Genomic DNA, 26,046 nt, shown 5'->3' with positions numbered 1-26,046 from the left:
GTATTGAGAATTCACACAAATGATATCTAAGAATTTTTACATTGATCACTCTTCACAATAATTATTGGGATGATTATGTCCAAGAATAAAAACATTGAGATATAATTCAAATAAAACAATTCTATAACATTATAATGGTAACTTGATTGTTTCACTTAGTTTGATTGTTACTAAATACACCTGTGCATTTAAACATTTTTGTTCGATGAATTTTATTGTAATAAATAAATAAACTAATTTTCAGCGATGAGTTGTTTTCAAAAACTTACAAAAAAACCTTTAAGTGGACTTTCAACATTTAAGAAAAAGTACTTTTAAAACAGTATGAAATTAAAAAGCGATTAAAGCACACATACAATTAAAACCATGCAAAGTGGGTATTTTACATGGTTCAACCAGATTCGGAAGTCTTTTTAGAAATGTCTAAGTACATAAAAGTGGAATATACCATTTGACAGGGGGATTATCCATCTTGGAAGGTGGGATGATCTTCAAAAGAGATTTTTTTAGATGGGGGATGGAAAGGATATAAAAACGATTTTATCATTTGACGATAACAATGATAATAAGGCCAAATCTATTCAAGCTTCATAAAATATTGTCGTGAAAAAAAATGTTTTCAGTGATAGGATGAATAAGCATTCAAAGGAAATTGTTTTGAATATCACTTAAAACCTCATACCTAAAAATTTTTCTATAATAAATATGAAAACGACAAACACAGTGAATAATCTCAATAAAAACTTCAAGACAAACAAAACTTACATGGCCAAACAAGAACAAAGTTTGTTATTATGATGAATATAAAGTTTTCAAAAATTCGAAAAGTTAAACGACTCATTTTAATTTAAATTTAATGTGAACCCGAGCAAGGCCGGGTTAAATCAGCTAGTTGTATATAAATTGGAAGCACGCGCACTGTTACTTCGACTTTGATCTTTCATAACTTTTTACTCTGATGATATTTTTTGATCGATTTTACTGCGTTAGATAGATCAACTATCACACTATTATACCACGAAATTTGAGCTTTCTGGGGTGTGTGTTGCCTGAGATACAGTAATTCTACGAAAATCGGAATTTTGGGACTCATTAAAACTGCAATATCTCAGAAACCACACTACATTTTTTATTGAAATTTTGCAGAGTGATTATTGAAACATAAAGCTATCATGTCTGAACTTTTTGAAAAGTTCTGTCGATGGTATCAAAAGTTACGCGAGGTATAATATTTCAGGCATGAACCTAGAAATGCGATTTCTATAGAATTTGAACCCACTGGATTGAGCTGTTTCAAATAAATGATTAAAAAAAAAATATTTTATGAGAACTGTAAAAAAACACATTTCAAAAATGTTAGAATTCTAAATTAAAAAGGAATTGACTCATGGTATTTCTATTATTTTTTTTAATGTATGAATGAAATACTATACGAAATATGCAAAAAAAACTAACAACTTATTATTTTTTTCTAAATAAAATTTTCTGAAAAAATGCTGGAATTTCTACAGGTCTGGTTATCTAACAATTTTTTTTAACCTTCATAATCACACACATCTTCTCGTACTCAATGGAAAATTTTTAGTAGAAATTTACAAGAATTCGGCTGAAATAAATAAGCAATTTGAAAAATAAGGAATTTTTAAATTTTGATAAGCCAATACATTCAAAAGATTCGATATAACAACTTTAAATTTATTTTGTTGTGTTATTCAAGTAAAAATGATGATATTTTTCTAAATCAGTATTTGCTATACTCCTTTAAAAAAAAATCATACTTACATTAACGAAAAACGGTGGTGTAAGCACAAAATAACAGCCTAGAATTTTTAGAATTCCAATATCAAGCTCGATATCAACTCATCATATTTGTCATTTTGGTGATGTCTCGGGAATCGGGAATTTTCGAATTTTTCAAATTCCCGGAACGGAAACTCTAATGATAAAAAATTATTCCGGAAAATGTTTTAATTCCCTCTTTCGAAGACGCACATCTCCGGAAACGATCAAAACTATTCCAAGTATAGTTCTACTATACATCTCCAAACATTAAATACAAGTTCAAACATAAGTTTGAATAGAAAGTGATACTGTACACAAGGTACCCGAAAAAAAATTTGAGAATCTGTGATTTTACCTAAAAATTCTGTGACAGTTTTTTGTGTTTTTCCTTGAGTTTCATTGAATGTTCATGAAAAATGGGGTCTTTTTTTACATTTTTCTTAAGCAAAATCAATTAAACTTACTAATCTTATCATATTTTTCCAATCTCAACTTAGAAATCTTATATTTTAGATTGCCATCAAAAATTAAAATTTTGGAAACACGTTCAAAATTAAAAAATCAATAAAATCTGTTAAACTTCTCAAAATTCTGTGTTCTGTGACACAGATTCTGTGTTGAAAATTTGATCAAAATTCTGTGAAATTACAGATTTTTCTGTAATTTCGGCAACCTTGACTGTACATCGCCATTTCCTAGAGAGGTATTTCTAACCCATAGTTCAAGCCGTCTGGTTTGGCTATCAATCAAGATGTGTACCAGAATGAATGTTTGAAGAAAATTTTGATGCCGTTTAAACACAAACATCATGCAGATGGACAATAAGTGTTTTGGCCGGATAAAGTATCATCGCATTATTCCAAAAAACACAAACCTTCCTGAATACCCATTCGATCCCATTTGTACCCAAGAACCACAAACTGACAAATCGGCCTCAGTGTAGCGAAGATTTTTTCGGAACTTCCAGCTCTTTGGTGTACAAAAATAATTGGAGAGCCAAGAACTGCAAACAATTGACTGGTAGAATCAAGTGATGTATTCACACAGTTGACATAAAGGTCGTAAAGTCTGCTTCATTTAATATTGGAACAAATTCTTTTGCTCATTGTGGCGCTCCTAGTGGACGGATTTGGAAACTTTTTTCACCCACGTGTCGGGAAATTCATTACCTTTCACCATGTATTTCTGTCATAACACCAAACGATAGCATTTTGTAAAAAACCGCCATGGAAGCCGAACGGAGAGATCAAATTGTGCACAGTTTTCTTGAAAATCCATTGTTGTCGGCATCGAAGCTAGCTAAACAGCTTAAAATGCCCAGAAATACCGTATGGCGTGTTATCAAGCAGTACAAGGAAACATTGACGACGGCTCGGAAGCCCCATTCGAAGCGTCGGAGTGGAACTGTCGACCGGAAACTGCGTGGGAAAGTCATCAAGGCCGTCAAGAGGAATCCCAATCTTTCAGACCGCGATTTGGCCAATAAGTTCCAGGCCGCTCACAGTACGGTGCGACGAATTTGTCTCCGGGAAGGAATATGGTCATTCCGAGCCAGCAAACAGCCAAATCGGACGCTGAAGCAGAACAATGTGGCCAGAATCCGTGCTCGAAAGCTGTACGACCAAGTGCTGACCAAGTTCGACGGATGTATTCTGATGGACGATGAGACCTACGTGAAGGCGGACTTTGGGCAAATCCCAGGTCAAAAATTTTATTTGGCGACGGCTCGGGGGGATGTACCTGCAAAATTTAAGTTCGTGTTTGCGGATAAATTCGCCCGCAAGTACATGATTTGGCAGGGGATATGCAGTTGTGGACAGAAAACCAAAGTCTTTCTCACTGACAAGACAATGACATCAGAAGTCTACAAAAAAGAGTGCCTACAGAAACGGATTCTGCCGTTTATTCGTGCCCACGACCGTCCAGTAATGTTTTGGCCGGACCTCGCAAGCTGCCATTACAGCAAAACGGTTATGGAATGGTACGCAACGAACGGGGTCAGCGTAATACCGAAGGACCTCAACCCCCCAAACTGCCCCCAGTTCCGGCCGATAGAGAAATACTGGGCAATCACGAAGCGGAGGCTTAAGGCAAGGGGAAAACTTGTTAGGAACATGACTCAAATGAAGAACTGGTTGAATCAAATCGCCAAAACGGTGGACGAAAAGGGTGTGCGCCGCCTAATGTGCCGTATTACGGGAAAAGTACGAGAATTTCTTCGAAACAGCAATGAATAATTTTTTTAATTTTTTTTTTTATGTAAGAGTAAAGAAAATGCTACATTTGTATGAAAAACAAATTATGAATTCATTAATAAATGACTGAACTACACGCAATTGTTTGTGTTCCAATATTAAATGAAGCAGACTTTACAACGAACCTGTTCCGACATCAAACGGAAGCTTCGGCGAATAGCCGATTATGGACCGTTTTCAACTGTTCATTAATTTTTTTTTTCCACAATGGACAATGTATCATCTTTTTTTCACAACTTAAAAGAGAAATGTTTTTGCAATAAAGGAAGGATTTATTTTAAATTTTATATCAGAAGACAGCAAAAGGGGTCGTTCATAATATCGTTATTAACCCTTCATTTCATGATTTTTTATTTTTTCTCGAAAAAAATCTCAATAGTGCGCAATGATGAATACATGAAGGGAAAAATAATGAAAAAATATTATTTTCAAATATTTCGGTTATTTAGCAAAAATATTAGGTAATTGTTGCAAATTTGCAGCAACATGAAACGGTTACACCTTTTTGTTCTTCACACTAGACAACTGGAAATAAACGCTTATTCCTTATTTCTTTTGCACTAATCATAGTTTTAGCACAGGAACTTCGCAAATCTAGATTTCTGGACAGCGTGAAAGTTGAGAATTCAGCTGGGAGTAGTTATGTAAGTTGGTTATCCACCATGGGTGCACGAATTCACCGCAGTTTCTGCCTTAGTATGTGCTCACATGCATTCTTTGACCGACCCCATGGCTTCGTATGAACTGTTATGGAGTGAAGTATTGTGTTGATGTAGGTATATTTTGGAAGAACGAGTCAATCAGGTGGGCTAGTTTACTTACAGGTATTCCGGCATCCGTGTGTATATCTGGCCAGCTGGCAGCTTGTTAAACTTCCAGAGCTTCCAGGAAAAGGTTGAAAAGTATAAATAAAGAGCATTTTTCGTCGATGCTTCAGTAAAAAATAATGAGCATTGTAATTTTATCAAATTATTCATTCATTTCTAAGAAAAAAAGCAAAACAATACTTCAAACCTCGGTAATCGAATGTTGGCAGATAGTACTGAATTTCAAGTGGAAAAATAAAAAAAAATGTATTCGTTGTATTAGATTTTCAAATTCTCTGGATAAATCCCCGTTCTTGAATTTGAATCACGTTCAATATTTTAGAACTTTTGAAAATTGGTGTATGCTTATTTTGCAAGTTATGAAGGTATCTGACAATTTTTTCTATACAAAATATGTATTTGTTATACCAACGGGCCGTGGAAAAAATCAATGTAATGCGTTTTACATACGCTGAATTACAAATCCTAAATAAGTTATTTATTCGGGCCCGTCCTAGTTTGAGATTTGATAAATTTTAAACTTTTAATCTAGTTTTCTAGTTTTGATAACGGTTTAGAGCAAAACTTTTATTTTTTTTCACCTCGGGGGCCCTCTTTACCCAGGGAGGGGGGGTCGGTTCAATTTTCTCCTCCCCCCTTTCTTTATACGGCCTTTACATGATCATAAATCATTAATAACGAAAACACTTTCACCGGGAAATAAATACACTGTTTAAACGATGCAAGTTTTGAAAACACACTATGGAACCCATATAACTAGCTAGGGTACTACCGTTGCAGATGTTGCAAATTTGCAACAATTATTGAAAACCCATTATATCAGAATCTCAAATTTTGTTTATTATGTCAATTACTTTAGTAGGAATACGAAAATATTTTTTTTGAGTCGAAAAAAAAATCTCATTATGAATTACACTAGGCCAAAAATTTGGAAAATAAGGCTATTTCCACATTCCATATTTTTCAGATTCAAGTTGATTTTTTTTGTACCTTTCAACACTGAAAGTAATTTTTTTTTAATTGAACGTGATCTTGAAGTTAGAAATATTATTTCCATCAAAAAAAAAACTTGACTTTTAAGCTAAATGTGAAATTTAGAACAGTTTTGATTAATTGTTGCAAATTTGTTACTTTATGAAACGAAGGGTTAAAGCATGGATCATTCAAAATCTGGACGCATTGTTTATTATACCATAGCGCTCCTTGTTGTCGGATCTGGAATGTTTTGACAGTACTTTGTTCGGAAATGTTTCCTCTATCAGTGCTGAAAATTTCATTACGATTCGTTTTGTTCCGGGGTCGATGATCCGGGGTGATGTCTCCACCAAGTTCAAATTCGTTTTTGCCGATAAGTTGGCAGGAAAGTGTTTGATCTGGCAAGGTATTTGCAGCTGCGGACGAAAAACCCCGGTTTTTGTGAAAAACAAGACCATGGACTCCGAAATGTACAAGGAGGAGTGCTTTAAAAAACGTTTTTTTTTCGTACATTAGATCTCACAAAGGACCAGTAAAGTTTTCGCCAGATTTGGCAAGCTGCCACTGCAGCTAAGAGGTATGTACAGTGGTATCGGACCAACGGGTGGATTTTGTCGAAAAGGACATCAACCCACCCAACTGCCCTCAACTCCGCCCTACCGAAAAATTTTGGGCGATTGTCAAGCAGAAGATGAAGAAGAATGGTAGGACGACTCGGGATGCAACAGAGATGAAGAGATTGTGGAACAAAATGAGGGCAGTGAATGGCCGCTGAGGTTCGTGAATAGGGTGTCCAAACTATGATGAGTGGTTCTAGACGAAAAATTCGAAATTTCATCAAAACAACATCGGAATTATTTTTTTCTTATTTTTCTTTTGAAGTGCAATAAAAACCCTACATTTTGATTACAAAACATTTTTATTTCGTTAACAAAGCTCCGAGATAGACCCTTTTTCATGAAAAACTGGATTTCGTGTAATGTATGTATGTATGTATGTATGTAGTTAAACCCACCAGTGGCTGGTAGGTCTTTCGACCCGAGTCGGTACGGGAAGTCTCGATCGCACATTCAAATATTGTTCATGGTTAACTCATCAACAATAATTGCAGCAATACCAAGGGGTCCGTTACCACTGGCTTGGGACAGGTTTGGCTCATCTCACTACCTTTTAACTGTTCGAAACAAATAAAGAATTCTGAAAAAGTATTCAAGTATACTTCTCAAGATTCCAAATTTGCCGAGATACTCCGGCTAGCTTAATTCCACAATCCATCGTATATCAGTATTCGTATCGTTAGATGTCCTGTCCAACCCCCCACCAAACCCCTTTAATAGAGTTAAGCTATTAGAATTTATGAATATAATATATAATAATAAAAATAGTTACACGTTTTAAACATCTGACCTTATACCATTTGAAAAGGATACTAGAATTAATTAAATGTAAGGATACTTACATGCTTGGCATCGCTCCTCAGATTTGCCCGTTCAGAGTAAGAGCGTGTATTTTTTTCGCTGTGCTCTTCCCAAGCGGAGAATCTTTACAAAATGCTCCGTTTCCTCCAGAGCGACCAAGCGTCCACCCAAGTGTGGGCAAGAGAAGCAAGCAAACTGATGAAGTGCGTTCTCAGTGCAGATAAATTCGTTCGCACTCGGGCGAAAGAGAGGCTTTACAGAAAACTCGGTTTGTCTTCATCGGTTGCGTCTGGATCGGTGTTTGGAAGTGCGTCAGAATTTACAATGCAGAACATAAATCTAACGGAACTAAATTAATAACGCCAAAGGTAGTTAAGATAGAATGCTGGTGTTTTCGACAACATTGCTCTGTATAATAAAGCGCATATTTTGATATGAAATATAAAGTTTAGAAGTCCACCAATAGCGAGATATAAATCATAACTTTCTTGTTTAGCACTTTAGAGCTTAAATTTCTTCTACAAAGTTATTTATCTCAACAAAATACACAACTTTGCTTAACATATCAAAGTTCTACAATCTTAACCCAAGGAGATACGGTTGAATTAAAAAAAAAATACTTGAAAAATGCTCTACAAAAAGTTATTGTTTTTATCGCGCTATTTTTAAATCTCTCGCCTTTAAATTTTATATTAAAATATGCGAATTAACAACTTTGCCCCATACACCTATCTTTTCATTCCTGAGCGTGTTCCTCTAGATCAGGCATGTCAAACTGGGGGTTCGCGGGCCGCATGCGGCCCGCGGCCTTGTTCAATGCGGCCCGCGTAGCCCCGTCTTAAATTATCACAAAATTCCCTACTACACAGAAGTACGCTGGCTTTCCTGCCACAAAACATTAAAAAGATTTTTTTTTGCTACGAGAGGAAATAATATAATTTTTGGAAATGAAAGATTTTTAATGCGGCCCGCACACTTACACGAGTTTGACATGCCTGCTCTAGATTGATGTTCTGCACCAGGACAAATGATTAGCTACGAAAGCTTTCTTCGGTCGAAAAATATTAAAAGCGTAGCGGTTAAGGAAGATAAATCCTAAATTTTACGATTTGTGAAAGTTTTGAAGTTTTATTATTAAAATTTGTCCCAGATCCCTGCGTAATGCTCACGGTTTGTTTAAAAGACAAAGATTTTTGGATAATTTTAGTAAATGTTACTTTTCGAATTGCTGCTTTTGTAAATTAATGCTTCCCACGTACGATATTAAAAGTACATAAACCTAAGTATACAGCAATTTGCGGATGCCCGGATGTTGTGAAAAAACTACTTGGATTTCGCCCAGTTTTATCCACATTATTTGGAAAAAGAAAATCAAATTCAGTTTAAAATTGTTTGTCAAAAATTGGGCTTGTGAAAGTTTATTTCATCAAAAATCAAACCAAAACTTTCCTTCGTATGCTTTAAACATGAATTTGACACTGCTGATGTGTTGCGACAAAAAAATGTAAGTCGTTTTTCTTCAGTAGATGAATGTCTGGAATTTCCTCAGATTTGGCCGGATATTGCTCGGTTTATGGAATGGAGAATTTCAGATTATTTACCCGGTTTTCACCATATTTTTCAAATAATTTGCCAGGAAGTGCCCGGCCCGGCTACGTACAAAAATAGTTCATACATAAACCTACATTGGACCTCTTCAACTGATGCACTGTTCCGCACTGCATAACGGCTTTTTTTAAAGAAAAAATTCCTGCATTGAAATCTTTCTGGCTGGATACACTGAGCTACACAGCCAGCGTCGCTAGAGCACAATTTTCTAGCCAGCTCCTTCTCTTTTCTTTAGAGCGAGCGACGTCCACCCGACCGTCAGAGCAACCGCAATCGGGCGCACTCGGCAAAAAGATAAGCGAACGTTGATCGGCTGAGCAGTGCACTCGGAAACCGAAATGATAAAAGTGTTATTCGTTCTCTGCTCTGTTCTGTTTGCGAGGTGTTGGACAAGCATGGATACTTATTTTTATCCTAAAAAAGGCTTCGTGAGTTTTTAAACGTTCCAAATATGAGTGCTTATAATTAATTTTATTACATTCGGTCTATCTCAAAACACTCTTTCTGTAGGCTTCCCATCTGCTGGCTAATCACAACGCGTTGCAATTTGCATTTAAATCATAGCAAGCCAAAACTCAAACATACGAAGCGCAGTTCATAACAAACAAAACATAAAATTGGTGGCATTGAAGGTTTAGGAAAAATAACAAATTTCTTCCTCTCATATCGATCCTTTTTGAAATATCATCCAACACATTTTTTTCCAATTTTGTACCGTAACAACCTGATATTCGCTTTTGTGATTGGATTGATTCAAGCAAACATGCATTGAAACCTATATGGTTTTAAACAACTCAGTTTCCCGCAACCGCACTTTTAGAATCACAAGGGGACCACAAATCACCGACTTTTCGACGATATTGTCGAATGAATCCCTCACCCGATGCGTCCTTTAAAACACACATAAATTATCAAATTCTTCAATCGAATGGATTTTGTATTATTGCATTTCTGATTGCATCAGCAAAAGCACCGTCATTTATCGATCAATTTCTCGTACAAAGTTAACATATTGTTGTCACACAGAAGCACTTTAAGGTAGCTACTTTTAACGGATATTTTTGCAATATTTTCGAATATATTTTGTAAAACTTTTCCATTTGAAAGGATAAAACAAATCGGCGGCGAAACACGAACGAAAACAGCAGCACGAACCAAAAACGTCCACACTCGCGCACAGCCAACTCCGAATCCAAAAAACTGGATTTTCGTGTTCCTTCCAAACAAAATGTCTCAAAACCCCATACAAACTTTAGGCTCGGGTAGCGACTCCTTCCCGTGATCTGATCTTCCCAAAATTTGGCATGAGACCTTGTACTAGGCCTAGGATTAATTTAAGCCTGCAGCGCATAAAATTTCACAAGTTTGAAATTTCTCATACACATTTGGGGCAGTCTACTCTTCATCTCTAAAGGTATATGCGAAACGAAGTTCGTACGGGATCAGCTAGTAATGAATCAAAAAAGGTTTAAAGACACAATACTGCCCCTCATAGCAAGTCCGTCCCATTTGCGTTTTCATCATTTTTCAGTTTATCGCTGCTAACACTTATATTTTATCTGTAGTTTGGAGAGAAAACTTTTATTTTAGTACTTTGTTCTGATGAACTTTAAAAAAAACCTCAAGTAATTTTGTCCCATTGAACGAATGATCGCAAGTCAGTCCCATATGGCATAAATCATCGCATGTCGGTCCCACAGCCATAAGGGCCCAGCAAATAATTTTCAACAAAATCAAAACAAAAAGATAACCCTTATAAAGCGAAAATCTTTCATAAGCCGTTGCTGTGACAGATTCTATTGATCACTTCGATTGAAAACGCATACAAGTACCGAATTAACGTTGAACATTTTACGATTTTTCAAAGCCGTTTTTCTCATTTCAACAAAAACACAAATGGGACGGACTTGCTATGAGCGGCAGAATATCTGCCTTTACAAAAAAGTTGATTTCCGATTATCAAACATTCAGGAAGTTCTTTTTAGCGAGAAATAAGTTAAGTGAAAACACTCAAAAGAATTCACGGGTGTTTATCGACGTAGCTGTCGATAACAATTATCGCATGTGTTGCAGCTCATAAGTTTCACTATCATAGGCTCATTTGTTTACACTTGCCTGATTTTAACAGTTCTAAGGGAAAATTTACAATTCTAACCCATTGCGGAACCAACTTTGAAGAAGCCGTCGTCCAAGTATCGAATGGACTCGGCTGCGGTTTGATTTGGCTCTGACAGGCGTGTCATAGTTCCTACTTAGCCGCTGCGCCCCGTTGCTTCCAATCTGATTCACTTTCGACGGCATCTGACCCGGGCGCCGATACGCGCCGCGCTCTTACCTGACTCAGGTGCATCGGAAAACAAGTGGCTAGCTGGCTGGATTCCGCGAGTGGTGGCTGACTTAGAACGTGGCTCGATCAGAACGGTGAGAAATAGGAGGTACCTGTCTATCTCTGACTGATGCAGTTGCATTTGGAGGGGTTTGAACTTGCTAGAATTTTTCCACTTGATGCAGTTTCGATCCAAGCATGGTTAAATTCGGAACCTCCTAGTTGCTGCTGGAGGAACGGTAGCTGTTTGGTAGTTGCGCGTCGATATAAATATCCTCATGCGTGTCTCGTGCGTGTCTAGTGCGTGATTAACGGTATTTGTGACTTAGCTGTCTAGTATCGTCGTTCGTCGTTATCCTTGAAGAATCGTTTAAAGACAATGTTTGGTTTACCGTTAAATCTTGCCGATACAAAAAAACGCGTGGGCCTGTGCTAGATGTTAACTGTTGAAACTTTTAAAAACGGATGGTCCAGTTGAAACTTTGTAGTTAAACGATTTTGAACCTGCCGTTACTTGAGCGCTGTCATGAAACGTGAGTTTGGCTTCAAAAATAGGAAAACGTTCGTGTTAATCGTTACTTACTCACAACAGGATGTGCGATTTTTACGAAATACTGATTATTCCAATTAGCATCGATTAAATGATATGGTTTAGACAATGTGCTTGAGTCATGTTTTGTTTAGTTCAAGCATTCATTTCAAGGAATCTGTGAACAGGTTTACTTAATATTAGTGCTTTGTGCGTCTTATTTAGAACTGGTGGAAATTATCCTCTACAAACTTTTTCCAGGCAATGATGGTTAATTATTATCGTTTCGTTTACTACGAAATTAATGTGTTGTGGTTGTGTATCCTGTAAGGTCGCTTCGCAAAAATAATGACAAACATATTTATTCTTAGTGTCAGTTTTATTTCCAAAATAACACGAATTTGGTTCGAGGATTGGTCTATTGTTTTTTAAATAAAAATCAATATGTATGCACTGCACAATATTTGTTAGAATTAATTGTCATGATAAACAACATTAAAAAAGACGTGATGCTCCATACACAAGAGTCTATATTTTAGCTCGACCTCTTAGAAAAAAAATCTGACATGCAAAAAAATGTTAATTACATCAACATTAGACTGCCAAATTTGTATGGGAAACTCAAAAGCTGTGAAATGTTATGCGCTGCAGGCTGAAATCGATCCTAGTCCTAGTACAAGATCTCATGCCAAGTTTGGGCCAGATCGGATCACGAGAAGGGGTCGCTCAACGAGCCTGAAGTTTGTATGGGATTTTGAGACATTTTGTTCGGGAAAAACATGGAAAACCAGTTTTTCATCAATAACTTTGGTTCCCGTCGGCCGATTTCTTTCAAAAACGGTTTTTCTTAAAGCCTAAATTATGAAAAATATTTCATTCGAAGACAGCATTTCAATTGGAGTTATGATAAGAAAGTTATTAGGCTTCAAAAATCGGCTAACTTTTTTAAGGATGGTATGCATCACTGTTAATGAGTAGAAGCGGTCGAACATATTGACGCCTCATTAATAGTGCTGAATACCACCGTTAAAAAAATTAGCCCATTTTTGAAGCCTAATAACTTTCTTATCTTAACTCTTATCGAAATGCTGTCTTCGGATGAAATATTTTTCATAATTTAGGCTTTAAGAAAACCCGTTTTTGAAAGAAATTGGCTCGTTGGCGACCCCTTCCCGTGATCCAATCTGGCCCAAATTTGGCATGAGACCTTGTACTAGGCCAAGGATCAATTTTAGCCTGCAGCGCATAACTTTTTCAAAAGACGGGTCATTTGGGGCACTCTAATCAACATTTGTTCATTAAATATTACTTTTATAAAACGAATACAAACACATACAGGATCTCAATGAAACATGATGTTTCCTCGAAGAGATTCCTTTTTTCTTAACTCTAAGCGTACATCTTTCGAGGATATGATGGCTAGCATCTTACAAATGCTAAAACCACCAACCCACCGAAAGTGTACTATAGTATTTCATAAGACCGTCTTATGAAAGCCAAAAAGCGTCTTATGAATTTCAATGTTTTTTCTTATGTCGAAATTTCATAAGATTTTCTAATGAACCTCATACGATGTATTTCCTCAGTGTATATATCAGTGATTGAAATCCTCAACCATTTTCTCATCAGAGGCATTCAAAATACACACTTTGAGGCCTCGTACAGTAATACAGGAGACGATACATCATTCATTCAAACCTCCCCCCATGAGGAGGATCTGCTCCGAGAGACACTATCCGTTCGCTGCTCAGAACGAACTCTCTCAACGTTCGGTTGCTACATGATGCATGAAGAAGACGAGGCACACATACTCATTTACGTTATTGAATTTGATGGACTCAAACCGATAGGTGTCGTTGAGGAGAACATCTTCAACCTCGCCGCAAAGGTTGAGGCAACAACGACAACAACCGAACTTATTGCATTGCATAGGCCCGCAACGTATGGAGCACGGAGGGGGGAGGAAAATAAACGAAAAAACTAGCTGTCTGCGTGCGGTTGCTGTGCAATAATAGCAACGGCAGAAAAACCTCGGGTATTCGATCCAGGCACAAACGAGGAGACTCGGGTTTGCTCTGCCTTTTGAATTCGGTTCCCTCAAGAATGTAACAGGAGATGAGTGAGAGCCATTCGTTTGGTTTTTTGGATTCGCTGACTCGAATGTATATTGCTCCTTGAAGGCGGGTCATGTGAGAGCGTATGCATCATCGGTTTTGTCGTTTTCGCTGCCTCAAAGCAACCTTTGCTTCCGAGTAAAGCGTTGAGCGAGAGATGGTTGATCAATTCATGCTCAGCAAAATTCAATCACTGCTATGTATGCCGTGACCGGGATTCGATCTCACACCCCCTGACTTAAAAGACTTGAAGGCTGTCGTCTACGCCACGGGCGGCGGCAACTTAGGTACAAGTATGCAAATACTAAATCATATAATACATTTACCTATATGTATCAGTTTTTATTTTCTGAACAAATGCATTTCTTTACTTTAACTTTCTTGAATCATTTATAAGCTCAATATCTAAAAGACATGTTATTTAGGATTTTCTATTTACAACAGAAATGTATACAAATACATGATTGATCTGCGACTGCAATAAACTGTCTGTCTGTCTGTCTGATAAAACTACTGAACCGATTTGCGTGAAACTGGGCATATGAGGGTATTGGAGGCCGGAGAAGGTTCCTATAATAGTTTGAGACCCCTCCCTCTTCCTGGAAGGGGGGAGGGGGTCTCTCATATAAAAGTAATAAGTCATACCAAAGTAATAAGTCATACCAAATCATACCAAACTTGGCATGGGTAGGTACTTGGGTACGAGGAATGTTTCTAAGAATATTTGATACCCCTCCCTTCTTCCAGTGGGGAGATAGGAAGGGGACAGAGGGCCTACCTTACAATTTTTCACATAACTGGAGAACTAATCAATCAAATGGAACCAAATTTGCATACGAGGGTAATGGAATACGAGAAATGGTTCTATGATTATTTCAGACCCCTCCCTCCTTCCAGTGGAGATATTCGAGCAAATTTAACCAAATTTGGCTTGGAAGGGTGTTTGGGTACGATAAACAGTGCTATGAATATTTGGTACCCCTCCCTCCATCCAGTGAGGAAATAGAAAGTGGGGAGGGGTCTCCTTTTTAGTCTTCAACATTAATGTCAAAATATTCAAGCAAATGGAACCAAATTTGGCGTGGGAGGTTGTTTGGTTACGAGAAATGTTTCTATGATATTTTTAAAACCCTCCGTTCTTCAAGCCGGAAAATCTTAAGAGAGGAGGGTGCTCCCATACAATTTTTTATATTACTCAGGAACTTACTTAGCAAATGGAACCAAATTTGGCTTGGAAGGGTATTTGAGCACGAGGGATGTTTCTGTGAATATTTGGTACTACTACTTTTGGAGAGGGGGGCTCCTTTTAAATTTTTCGCAAAACTCGAGAACAAACCTAGCAAATGGAAACAACTTTGGCATGGGAAAGCATTTGGATACTTAAAATGGTTTGCTCACATACTTATAGAACTTATCTAACAAATGGAAGCAAATATGACATGAGAACAATCATACAATCAAGCAAATGGAACAGAATTGGGCATGGGAGTGTATTTGAATACACGGAATATTTGGCCTTGATCCTTCCAGGCTGGGGATAGGTAAGAAGAAGGGATACGATACACATTTTATAGTATAACTCGACAACTAATAAAGCAAACGAAACCCAATTTGGAAGAGAAGGTATTCGAGCACAAGAAATGTTTTTCCGGTGGTTTGCACACTTCCCTCCATTCAGTGGAACGACAAAAAGTGGGAAGAGTGACTTTTGAAAATTTTATGCATTATCCAATTACTAATCATGCAAATGATTCCAAATTTCACATAGGAAGGCATAAGGCAACGAGTCACGTTTCTACGATGTTTAAAAGGCAGCGGGTATAGTTTTTTTTTCCTATGATTGAATAAGGCTTCTTCCTCTTTTCACTGATTCGATAGGCATGGGAAAGGGGAGCTCCCATACATTTTATTTAATAACTCGAGTGCTAATCTAGCAGATGGTAATAAATTGGAAAGAGTATTTAAATACAATCTTATATATAAAAATGGAGGCGTTTTCTTTGTAACAACATCACGTACGAATGGTCGGTCGGAATGAAGTGAAATTTGGTATCCGAGGGTTTTTTGGGTCAGAGACGGTTTGTATAATAGTTTCAAGAATCTCACTTTTGATGAAAGGAGGGTCCCCATACAAAATTATCTCTTAACATTCTTATATATAAAAATGGAGGCGTTTTCTTTGTAACAACATCACGTATGAATGATCGGTCGGAATGAAGTGAAATTTGGTATCCGAGGGTTTTTTGGGTCAGAGATGGTCTGAATAATAGTTTCAAGAATCTCACTTTTTATGGAAGGTGGTCCCAATACAAATTCAACTTTATTTGTTACGATTTCCATAAGAATCGATTCGCGAGCACGATGAAGTTAAGAACGTGTAGATGAAATCAAACATTTATTACGATTACATAAGAAGGTAAAACGAAGTTTACCGGGTGCTAGTATATAAATATTTCTAAAATGATTTGGTTCCCCTCATGGGATAGGAACGAGAAAAAAGGTGTCATACGTTTGTTTTGATGAATTCAAGAGCTCATCAGGTAAATTTGACCAAACTATACTGGGGAGAGTATGAGTAGTGTTTCTATAATTTTTGGGACCCTTCCCTTCTCCCATTGAGTGAGATAGGAAAAGGTGACGGGAGCCTCATACATTTTTGTTACTTATCTAAAGAATTAGTCATACGAAAGAAATGTGTCTATGCATATTCGGGTGCCGTCCAATAGAGGGATGATTAGGGAAGAGGGGGGCTCTCATACATTTTTTGCATCACTCGATAGCATTTTAAGCAAATGGGGTCAAATTTGCCATAGTATATGGAAATAAAAAATAAAAGACTTGTCCTTTCTTTCCAGTGGGGAGCCGTAAAAGGGAGAGGGGTGAACTAATACTTTTTTTAACAGCTCGAGAAATGATCGAGTAAATTTTGCATAGAAGGGATTGAGGCATTTACGAGAAACGTTTTCTGGATTTTTAAACAGCTGGACACTCATAATATTATTTTTAATGACTTCACTTTCCAGATCAAGCAAATGGAACAAAAGTTGGCTTGGGCGAGGAATTTTATATAAGTAAAACATTTATTGAGGCAGAATTTAGTAACTTATGAATAAAAAAAAATACGGAATCTTAATTTTAAATACAAAAAGGATGATTAGAAATCAAATTTTAGGACAGGTTTTGAAAACAGAATAAAATTAACTTCGTTTTTTTAAATTCCATCAATTTTAGAAGCTGTAGCAAAGCGCACCAGGTGAGCTAGTGGAATATATTTTTAAAAATCTCTAATTGTTACCAGCCTTCCTTAAAGAGACTCTGTTTTCCATAATTAATCGTAGAATCCTGAATTTTTGATCAAAATTAAGACCTGATAATACGCGAAATGACTAGAAAAACTCGTAAATTTGGATACAACACCTGTAAATATAAATTCAGCTAATTATTTTTCATTTGTCTATCTGTATTCGACTGAAACTGAAAAGAATTCTTATGAAGAGATTAATCACCGTAATTTATGTTCGTTACTTTAATTTATCGGTCTTATCCGTGAAAAGTGATGTCTTTAGGACTGAAAAGAACTTATTAACACATAAAGGACCGCGAAGAAATCTTAATCGAATCGAAAATGTTGTGATGAATTTTGTCGAATGTAATGTCATTATTAAATTTATAACATTTGAGTTATGATTCTAATGCTGACACTTTCGTGGCTAGCGAAAAATCAAGATATTTCGTATTTGGATCGCAATATGTTAATAGGAGAAATAAGGGCATAATGGCCACCTTAAGAAGGACGCTTATTTAACCGGAGAAAAAAGCTATATTATGTGAGTTACATCATTGTTTCGTGTTCAGACACTAAAGAAGTCTATTTTGTATCTAACTGAAACTTGAAAAAGTAGATAAAAACGTTTTAAAATACATTTTATATTTTTTTGTCGAAAACTAAAAATTAGCCAATACAGGGGCATAATGAGAACCCTGCCTGGGACAGTATAAGCACCATTCGGCTTTTTTTTTAAAATCAGGGAAATCGACGCGCCCTTAACATCATGCAAAATAGTGAGGAATTTTCTCTCGTTCGGGAGCGAAAACTTATCCTTAACGTTAATAGAGACGATAAATTTGAATCGGAATGCACCACTTATCGAAAGCGTAATTGAAATTGATAAGCGTTAGTAAAGTGTCCTTGCGGATGAAAATCTCTCTCACGAGTGTTTTGATCGGCTAATTCTATCGGAGGACAACGATTTTTGGATTCCCTGGTCCAGGCAACAGGATTTGCCACATAGTCCAGCGGTCTGCATTCAGTTATTCTCCAATTCATAATATTTATGAGATGCTGGTTTAAACTTTAATTTTCCTGCGGACCAGTGGCCGATAAAGGATTCCACTCCAATGCTCGGTTCAAGCTTAGCGATTTGTAAAAGTTTTCTTATACTTTTTGAGCACTCGGACCAAAGATTAAAAAAAAAACAGTTTCCAAGTTGACAATAACGGATTCCTAAGGTATTTGTGCACCATTGATTTAACCGTTTCCTCTTGCATCGTAAATATCTTAGAAACATATGTATATACTTAAACTTCTTGAAAAAAAGACAAGATAGTATAAACCAACACATCCAAGCCAAAACACATACAGTTTCTAGGAAGGAGCTATCAAAGAAATAAAGTGCCCCATTTCTGAATGAACAGTGTGTATTGTTTCAAAAACCTTATGACTTACAAGACAGAAATTGTTAAAATGTGGATAATTTTTCTAAAATATTATATCCATATATAAAGTGTTTGGAGACATTAACGATTAAATTAAAAATCTTTTCATAACCTACCCATGGAGAGGTTAATGATAATGAGATCTGTGATGGCTTAATCATTAGGAGAAAATGATAGTGCAAGTGGATTCACCTTAAATCCTTCTCAATCATCATTTAGCCAAATCACGACAGACACGAGGCACGTGGCTAGTCAGATAATTCTGCCAAAGACGCACCAATTGCAATTAATTAATAAACTGAAGAAAATAATAAACTATTATAAGTTGGGAAACATCGATGAACGTTATGTGACCTAATCTAATGATCAAACCCACAATACCTTTTTTTTAAATTAAATCAAATTAAATTTGTTTACACTATTTTCTTCCTTAGATTTAGCAACACCTACCACCATGATGGATTCCATCTGTCGGCTGTGTATGGAGGGCAGCAATTTGAATCATTCCATGTCTGACGACAAAATTCGTTCCATGATTGAATACTGCATACAATTAAAGGTAAAGTTGGAAAATATACCTATTGTTTAACTTTTATTCAAACTAGTTTTTTTTTGTATCCAACAGATCGATGTCGTCAACGATCTGTTTCCGGTGGAAATTTGCGACGACTGTTACTACAAAATCAAGGATTTTTCGGAATTCAAAGAAAACTGCCACAGTATTCAGGACATGTTACGTCAAGAAATCGAACAAACTCGGCTCGAATGTGATCGAATGGATGATGAGATTCAATCCCAGCGAACTGCCCTAGATGATCTGGATTTGTTCGTTGGGGATATTAACTATTCGGATATAGAGTATTTGGATGAAACGTTGCTGTTTAGTGATTTGAACGCGGAGGAACTGTTGCGAGACTTGGAGAACAGCGGTGGACGGGATAGTGATTTGACTGACTTTTTCGAACCTAGTTCAGTGAGTTCTTCCGATAGTCAGTACAAGAAGAGGGCTAAACGGTGCTACAAGGAGGAGTACAACGCGGCGCTCATTACGTGTGATATCTGTGGAAAGTTGGTTCACAAGACGTTGCTCCCTGGACATATCAATATGCACAATGGTGAGGAGTTCTTATGTAAAAATGGAAAAAAATAATCACCCTTTTACAATCTTTAGGAGTGAAACCCTACGCCTGTCCACGAGAGGGGTGTCATTCGACGTTTCACTGTAAACATAAATTGAAGCGACATATCGGCTACAAACATAAGGACGGCAATTTCCCCTGTGATCAGTGCGAAAAAGTGTTTAACTCCAATCTGGCCCTGTATCATCACAAGTTTGCATCCCACCAGCTGCGGAACAAAGCTTGCTCCAAATGTGATAAGCGATTTCGTACCACGTAAGTATCCTTTGATGATGATTCTCATGCTCATAGTCATCACAACACAGCAAAAATAAAAATAAAAAAAAGGCTAAATCGAGCTAGAATAATAGAAAAAACGTATATGCTCTTTAAAGAAATATTGTAAACAAAGTACTTAACATAAAGGATCACCATCTTTATACAAGCCGTTTCTAAAAAAATGTTGAAAAAATTGGAGGCCTCTGGAGGACGTTGGAACTTTTACCGAAAATTAAAAAAACTGTCATTTCTGGCTCATTTTTGTAAACTGAGGAATCTCAGGACTTGTGGTCGAATCATTTTACTACTCATACCAAGAAAAATCAAAATTTATCAAGAAATACCGGAATTTCCCAAAATGTTTAAAACTGCGACATCATATTGAAAGACACGCTGGCCTCTAATCGATATACGCCTTGAGAAACATACAGAAGCCAACGCCAAGGAAAACTCGAGTAAATTTAGACAAAAATGGCACTTAAGGTCACAATCAAAGTTGTGCAAAATTTTCCAAAATCTATGTTTAAAATTTTTTTTCGAACGCTTCAAAGATAAGACGTAGGTAAAGCTCCGCATTCCTATTCATCGTTATAAACCCAACTCTTACCATAAAAGAAGATCGAAGCAATCCGTTTCGTAGTTGTGTTTTGACAGGACGTAAAATCATTTGCTCTCTGGATAATTGTTTGAAGTTGGTCCTAGACTTGAAAACCTAACAAAAACAGGTAGAAATAGTTTGTGTTACAAAGCCGTCGCCCGTGGTCTAGAGGATAGCGTTTAAGTCTACTGAGCCACAGGTCATGAGATCGAGACTCGGTCACAGCATACATAGTTTTGCTGGATTTGCTGGATTTTGTCCTGCTGGTTTTCCAGCTAAATTTTCAGCAATTTTTATTGCTGGAAAATCCAGCAAACTTAATTGCTAGAAACCAGCTATCTCAATTGCTTAAAATCAGCATCTTCTTTAAAAAAACGACAATTTTTGGATTCTTAATTAGGTTTTAAATTGAAATTAGAATATTGAACCCCCTTGATAGTCATATTTAGAAATATAAATTTGTTCATTTTTATTTTAATTAAATTTTAACAACAAAATCTATATATGGTCGGGATTCGACCAGACCGAACTGAACGCCACTTGAACTTAATGTGCATATATTTTCATCTAGAAACAAAATCTTTAATGTTTATGAGCAAGAATCAATAGTTTATAATTCAAGGAATTCATTTTAATCATTCGTCTTCGGTTTCGCGATCTAGGATATGAATAACTTGAGATTAAGTTTTTGTTGTTTTTAAATTTTCTAATGGCGCTCAGTTCAGTCTGTTCGAAGGCCGGCCATATATAAAAAAGAATTTCTGTCTGTCTGTCTGTTCCCTATAAACTCAAAAACTACTGAAGCGATTTGCGTGAAACTTGGCATATGAAGGTATTCGAGGCCGGGGAAGGTTCCTATAATAGTTTGGGACCCCTCCGTCTTTCTGGAAGGGGTGAGGGGGTCTCTCATTTAATAGAAATTAGTCTTCATAACTTGAGAACTGATCAAGCAAATCATTCCAAACTTGGCATGGGTGGGTACGAGGAATGTTTCTATGAATAGTTGGTACCCCTCCCTCCTTTCAGTGGGGAGATAGGAAGGAGAGAGGGGGCCTACCTTATAATTTTCTATATAACTGGAGAACTAATCAAGCTAATGGAACCAAATTTGGCATAGGAGGGTAGTGGAATACGAGAAATGATTCTATGATTATTTCAGCCACCTCCTTCTATCCTGTGGAGATACATGAAGGAAAGGGGGGGGGGGCTTTAAACCCTTTTATATTGCTTAACTTCAAAATTATTCGAGCGAATGAAACCAAATTTGACTTGGAAAGGTATTTGGGTACGATAAATAGTTCTATGCATATTTTGGTACCACTTCCTCCTTCCAGTGAGGAGACAGAAAGGGGGGGGGGGGGGGGGTGGGGTCTTCTTTACAATTTTCAGCATTATTGGAAAAATAATCAAGCAAAAGGAACCAAATTTGGCGTGGGAAGGTATTTGATTACGAGAATTGTTTCTATGATATTTTGAGAACCCTCCGTTCTACAAGTCGGAAAATCTTAAGGAAGGTGGATGCTCCCATACTCGAGAACGAAATTTGGCTTGGGAGGGTATTTGAGCACAAGGAATGTTTCTGTGAATATTTGGTACTTAATAAGGAGTCATTCAGTTGCGAATAGGAAGGAGAGAGGGGTGCTCCTTTACAATTTTTCGCATAACTCGAGAACTAATCGAGCAAATGGAAACAACTTTGGCATGGGAAAGCATTTGGGTACGTTAAATGGTTATTTGCTTATTTGAGACTTCTTTCTCCTTCAATCGGGGATACAGTTAGAGAAGACGGGAGCTCACATACGATTGTTCTGCATAAACCATGAACTAATCTAACAAATGGAACCAAATATGACATGGCAACAATCATAAAATCGAGCAAATGGAACAGAATTTGGGATGGGAGTGTATTTGAATACACGGAATGTTTGATCTTGATCCTCTCATTCCAGGTAGGGGATAGGTAGGAAGAGGGGATCTGATACACATTTTATAGCTTAACTCGACAACTAATAAAGCAAACGAAACCAAATTTGGCATGAGAGGGTATTCGAGCACAATAAATGTAATTCCGGTGGTTTAGTAACCCTCCCTCCATTCAGTGGAACGATAAAAAGTGGGAAGACAACAAAATTTATTTAATATTTCGATAACTTATCGATAAATTGAATCAAATTTGCATGGGGGCACATTTGTGAACGGAAAATGTTCCTTCGATGGTTTGAGACCCCATTCTCTTGCCAGAGGGGAGATATAAAGTGGGGAGAGGGTCACCCATTTTTTGAATAACTCGAGAACCTAATTGTTTTGCATAAACCAAGAACTTATCAAACAAATGGAACCAAATATGACATGGGAAATCATTTGGGTACTAGAAATGGTTCTATTATTATTTGAAACACCATATTTTTTCCAATGATTACATAGGAAATGGGGAAGGGACCCAATACAATTTTCTTGGCATAGAAGTAATCAAGCGAAAAAACACTAATTTGACATATTTGAGTGCAAGATATGTTTCTATGGATTATTCATACCCTTCTGTCTATCAGTGTGGAGAGGAGAGTTAATGAATACGAAAAATGGGATCCCTAACTCCTTTCAACATTTGCGAAAGGGAAGTGGAAACGGGGGCTTCCATACAAGTTTTTTGGCATAAACTGAGCTTTTATGATACCTACAAAAAACTAAATTTAAATAATTTCTTAAAATTTCATTTATTTTTGGAAGGTGTTGCAACGCACACTGGGTCAGCTAGTTAAATATAATTATAATATCTGCCAGTGGGCTTTCCGCCAAGTTTTGGACAACATGCTCCATCTGTAAAAAAAATATTAGTTTCTTTAACGAAACAATTTTATCTCAGCGAAAAACTATAACTTTGGTATAAATGCTTCCTCGCTGGAATATGGAGGACTTTTCGTGCGCAAGAAAAAATAATTAGCAAAACCATAAACAAATTCGAGTTTGATTTCTGGTTTTTCAGCAATGAAGATCAAGTGCTGAAAAAATCATCAAGACGGAGAATGTAGCTGATTTCCAACAAAAATTTGGATTGCTAGAAAATCCTCTATAAATAAACAAATTAGAATAGAATAGGATTGCTGAACGTTTACAGCAATTTTTTTTGCTGGAAATCGAGGCAAAAATTTACTGTGTAATTACACGTAATGCTGGCCTAGCATATTCTAGGGTTTACCTTCTCCAAATCTACCCCTATAAAACCTATAGAAGAGATCTCTACATCTACCAGTCAAGTAAACGTGAGTCACTTTAAGAAACTAATATACTCTTCCCTCTTTCCCACACAGTCCGCAGGGTCCGGCCAGGAAACCTTCAACATTCTATAGGGGCTAATTTTTCAATTTAAGAGATTTTTTAATCTGAGGCAACGAATTGGAAGACCTGGCTTCATTATGAGTTAGAAAGCATAACATCGTCTATTTAAAGATGGTAGAACTTCAAATCAAAGTAATTTTATAAGACAGAGAGTTGCTGAGTAGCGCCAACCGAGCGACGTTTCAGGCGACTGTTCATGCGATTGCAAATGCGAAACTTAATTTTTACCATAAAAAAACAAGTGTCCACTTTATTTCGTGAACACCCTTTAGTGCATAAAATGGGAAAAGGTTATTTCAACTTTTAAAAACACATACCTTCTTTTGTAGATTTGCAGCAAAATTTGATCAAAAGTTAATTTTGAAAAGATTTATTTTACCGATGGAAAACTTTTTCAACTTGTCATCATGAAGTGTGGCATATTTTCAGTTTGTTGGACGATCCAGACGGATGAACTTACCTTTACTACTTCTACAAACGAAATGTTCGGATTGCACTTAATAAAACATTTCACTTACTTAACTTTCAAGGAATCAATCATCCTCACCTTCATTTAAATTTTAGCACCTCGTTTGATTCCCTAGAACTCTAAGAATGATTTTAATTGTAACTTTTTTATTTGAAACGGCTCATACCTTGAGACTTTACCTTAGAACGATTTATAACATGAAATTTCGGTCGAAAAGTTAATTTCCAGCTGTTTTGTGATCTGTTTGGTCAATCAACTTATTCATAAAACGCTGTTTCAAATCACATGACAGATCGTTACGAAATTTTGCACATGTAAACAATCAATTGTTAGGTTGGTTTACACATTTTTTATCAATTTCCATCCGTGCATTCAAAAGTTATTCACAAAAAAAGTGTTGATTTTTTTCGGCATACATTCTTGAAGTGAATGTCCATGAAATCAGCACCTATAAGCTTCCAGATCTCGAGAATTGGTTCGGTTTTTGTTTAAAAACATGCTCAAATGCTTTATAGTATACATACACAAAAATATGTACTTGTGTCAATAATGATGATAGCAGAAGACCAAAACTGCCCATCTGCACGAAAACAGCGATGACAAAAAGCAATATCGAGATATCTATGGCGATTCTAGCTTAATCTGTGCATGTGGTGTCTATCTTATAATACTTACATCATGTTTTTAACAGAAATTTTAAATTCGTAACGAGTTTTTATTGCAAAATTTACGTGAATACGCAATCTGTAACATGCCAGCAATTATAAACCTAACGTAAATGGAGTGATTCCCTTGATGAAATTTTTTACCATTTCATAACTAAAACATGTTATTATGAGTTATCAAACAAGTGGCTGAGAATTTCTGAAAATTAATCGTGACGTTCAGGCCTATTACAACAGTGGTTTTAAAACTATCGAAGACAAAGATAAGATGCCATATTAAAGTGTTCTCTCTTCAACAGCCACGGTCTCAATCGGCACATGCAGACGCACTCGGAGGAACGCAAATTTAAGTGCCACTACTGTCCGATGGCCTTCCTGAAGGATTCGGTACGGGAAATCCATCACCGAACACACACCAAGGAACGACCCTTCGTTTGTACAAAGTGCGGTGCGGACTACAACCACCGGAGGCTTCTCGTGAACCACATGAAACGGAAGCATCCCGGATCGGAAACGGTGCTACAAACGCTACAGTGCACGTGAAATTTTAAACGTTGGAAACTCTAACACCAATCAGAAGCACAAGCTGAGAATCCTACTGTGAAAGTTACCTTATTTTAGTGTTTTTTTTTAGAAAAAAATGTATACGAATAAACAGAAAACAAATGAAACTACTTTTAATGACAGGTTTTCTAAATAAATTTTATGGATTTATTCTACATGGACACAATTACATTTTTCAGTATTGAAAAGTTTCTACATGTTATGCAAACAATAAACAGACATTACTATTCAAGAGATACAATAAATCAACACACATTGTATGGTTTACAGATATCACAGTCATGAAAGTGAAGCGGTGTATTTTTTTTATTCTCGTCAAAAAAAAACAACGGATTAGCTTTTAAAAATGGAATATTTTGCCCCCAGCTCGCTTTCCTTGCTGAATGATTCTACTGGCAAAGTTGGACGAGTGTATGCCACCACCATGAACTGAGTCGTCCATGATCTCCAACTAAGGGTTCGGATGT

The 26,046-nt window shown here is 36.7% G+C and overlaps 2 protein-coding genes across 14 annotated transcripts in view; one reads left to right on the top strand and one right to left on the bottom strand.

The window, feature by feature from the left end:
* LOC129742167 (zinc finger protein 62 homolog) overlaps nt 1-25,812 on the top strand; it is a 34,586-nt gene extending 8,774 nt beyond the window's left edge. Inside the window, exons 1-5 of one of the 2 annotated variants that reach the window (XM_055734026.1) lie at nt 10,740-11,724; nt 18,985-19,109; nt 19,176-19,665; nt 19,722-19,944; nt 25,315-25,812. In XM_055734026.1, coding sequence (XP_055590001.1) covers nt 11,718-11,724; nt 18,985-19,109; nt 19,176-19,665; nt 19,722-19,944; nt 25,315-25,558 — 1,089 coding nt within the window. In that variant the 5' untranslated portion in view covers nt 10,740-11,717 and the 3' untranslated portion in view covers nt 25,559-25,812. Of the gene's footprint in view, nt 1-10,739; nt 11,725-18,984; nt 19,110-19,175; nt 19,666-19,721; nt 19,945-25,314 lie in introns of those variants that run through there. The other variant, XM_055734027.1, reaches the window with a different exon arrangement.
* The window catches only part of LOC129742161 (sodium/hydrogen exchanger 7), a 301,385-nt gene that overhangs the window by 189,432 nt on the left and 85,907 nt on the right, over nt 1-26,046 (bottom strand). Inside the window, exon 13 of one of the 12 annotated variants that reach the window (XM_055734004.1) lies at nt 25,758-26,030. The exons of 8 other annotated variants lie outside the window; for them this stretch is intronic. In XM_055734004.1, coding sequence (XP_055589979.1) covers nt 25,920-26,030 — 111 coding nt within the window. In that variant the 3' untranslated portion in view covers nt 25,758-25,919. Of the gene's footprint in view, nt 1-25,757; nt 26,031-26,046 lie in introns of those variants that run through there. 3 more of the 12 variants (XM_055734008.1, XM_055734002.1, XM_055734013.1) reach the window with 3 other exon arrangements.

Source organism: Uranotaenia lowii, chromosome 2 (assembly GCF_029784155.1).
Source record: "Uranotaenia lowii strain MFRU-FL chromosome 2, ASM2978415v1, whole genome shotgun sequence".
Classification (NCBI taxonomy): domain Eukaryota; kingdom Metazoa; phylum Arthropoda; class Insecta; order Diptera; family Culicidae; genus Uranotaenia; species Uranotaenia lowii.
The sequence above is the reverse complement of the archived record's forward strand: the minus strand, read 5'-3'. Positions and strand labels throughout refer to the sequence as shown.